The sequence below is a fragment of the Orycteropus afer genome, unplaced genomic scaffold, assembly GCF_000298275.1.
Source record: "Orycteropus afer afer isolate SDZICR_OR568_19922 unplaced genomic scaffold, OryAfe1.0 scaffold00014, whole genome shotgun sequence".
Taxonomy (NCBI): domain Eukaryota; kingdom Metazoa; phylum Chordata; class Mammalia; order Tubulidentata; family Orycteropodidae; genus Orycteropus; species Orycteropus afer.
Window position 1 is genome coordinate 525,788 of NW_006921601.1, and position 1,441 is coordinate 527,228.

General features: G+C 44.6%; 1 protein-coding gene across 1 annotated transcript; it reads left to right on the forward strand.

Moving 5' to 3' along the window:
* The first annotated feature begins 270 nt into the window (after window positions 1–270).
* Window positions 271–1,239, forward strand: LOC103208376 (olfactory receptor 52D1). The gene has a single exon (XM_007954075.2). The coding sequence runs from the start codon at window positions 283–285 to the stop codon at window positions 1,237–1,239; it is 957 nt and encodes a 318-aa protein (XP_007952266.1). The 5' UTR covers window positions 271–282.
* The last annotated feature ends 202 nt before the right edge of the window (window positions 1,240–1,441 follow it).

Below are 1,441 nucleotides of genomic sequence, written 5' to 3' on the forward strand. Positions count from 1 at the left end.
ATACTGTTGGAGATACATGTGGAATGATCAAAGAGGGAAAATGCTTATATGCTTAGCTTGGTACTTGGAATACAAAACTCAAAACATGACTGGGTATGAAATGGCGGATGGAAAAAAAAATGGATTATATATGGTAGAGTCTTTATAGATTCTTAAAAAAGTGACTAATAATCTGAAAAGATTGTTTTGCAGGGAAGTCATCATTTCATGTGAATGAACACCTGATTTTACAGAGCAGGCATACCAATACTACTTGAATAGACTCTTTCTTTTCCAAGCAGGATGTCAGCTCCCAATATCAGTGACAACAGTATCCCAGCCACTCTTTTTTTGACAGGAATCCCAGGGCTGGAGGCCAACTACATCTGGATTAGCATCCCTTTTTGTGCTATGTACCTGGTGGCAGTGGCTGGAAATGCTGCCCTTATCTTGGTCATCGGGATGGACAATACCCTTCACGAACCCATGTACCTCTTCCTTTGCCTTCTCTCACTCACTGACCTGGCCCTCAGCTCCACAACAGTACCCAAGACACTGGCCATTTTGTGGCTCCATGCTGGTGAGATTTCCTTTAACGGCTGCCTAGCCCAGATGTTTTGTGTCCATTCTATCTATGCTATGGAGTCCTCAGTTCTTCTTGCCATGGCCTTTGATCGATATGTGGCTATCTGCAACCCTCTGAGATATACAACCATTCTCAACCATAGTGTCATAGGCAGAATCAGCCTTGTTGGGATATGCCGCAGCATAACCATTGTTTCCCCTTTCATCTTCTTGCTGAAGCGACTGCCCTACTGTGGGCACCATGTCATGGCACACACATACTGTGAGCACATGGGCATTGCTCGACTGGCCTGTGCCAATATCACCGTCAATATTGTCTATGGGTTAATTGTGGCTCTGCTGGCTATGGGTCTGGATTCCATCCTCATTGCCATCTCCTATGTCTTTATCCTCCAAGCTGTCTTTTCCCTTCCATCTCGTGATGCCCGGCACAAGGCTCTGAGTACCTGTGGCTCCCACCTTGGAGTCATCCTGGTTTTCTACATCCCTGCCTTCTTCTCCTTCCTCACTCACCGCTTTGGCAGACACCAAGTCCCCAGGCATGTACACATCTTTCTGGCTAATCTCTATGTGCTGGTGCCTCCTGTACTCAACCCAATCATCTATGGGGCCAGGACCAAGGAAATTAAAATTCGACTTCTCAAACTGCTTCACCTAAGGAAGGATTCAGTATGAGTTCTGAACAGAGATTGAACATGAAAAAGAAAAATAAATGGGTAGAGGAGCAGTCTAGATGCATTTACATGCATAGAAACTTCTGATGTAAGAAGGATAGGTTGACATGGAGAGAGCTTAGGATGGAAGAATACTAAGTAGATGAGTTGAAGATATGGCTGATTTCATTGAAAATTCATGTTCCTGAGGCTCTTTGAGCAAC

Excerpts from the sequence above, each read along its gene's own strand:
- LOC103208376 (XM_007954075.2), top strand. The coding sequence starts at position 283 with ATGTCAGCTCCCAATATCAGTGACAACAGTATCCCAGCCACTCTTTTT.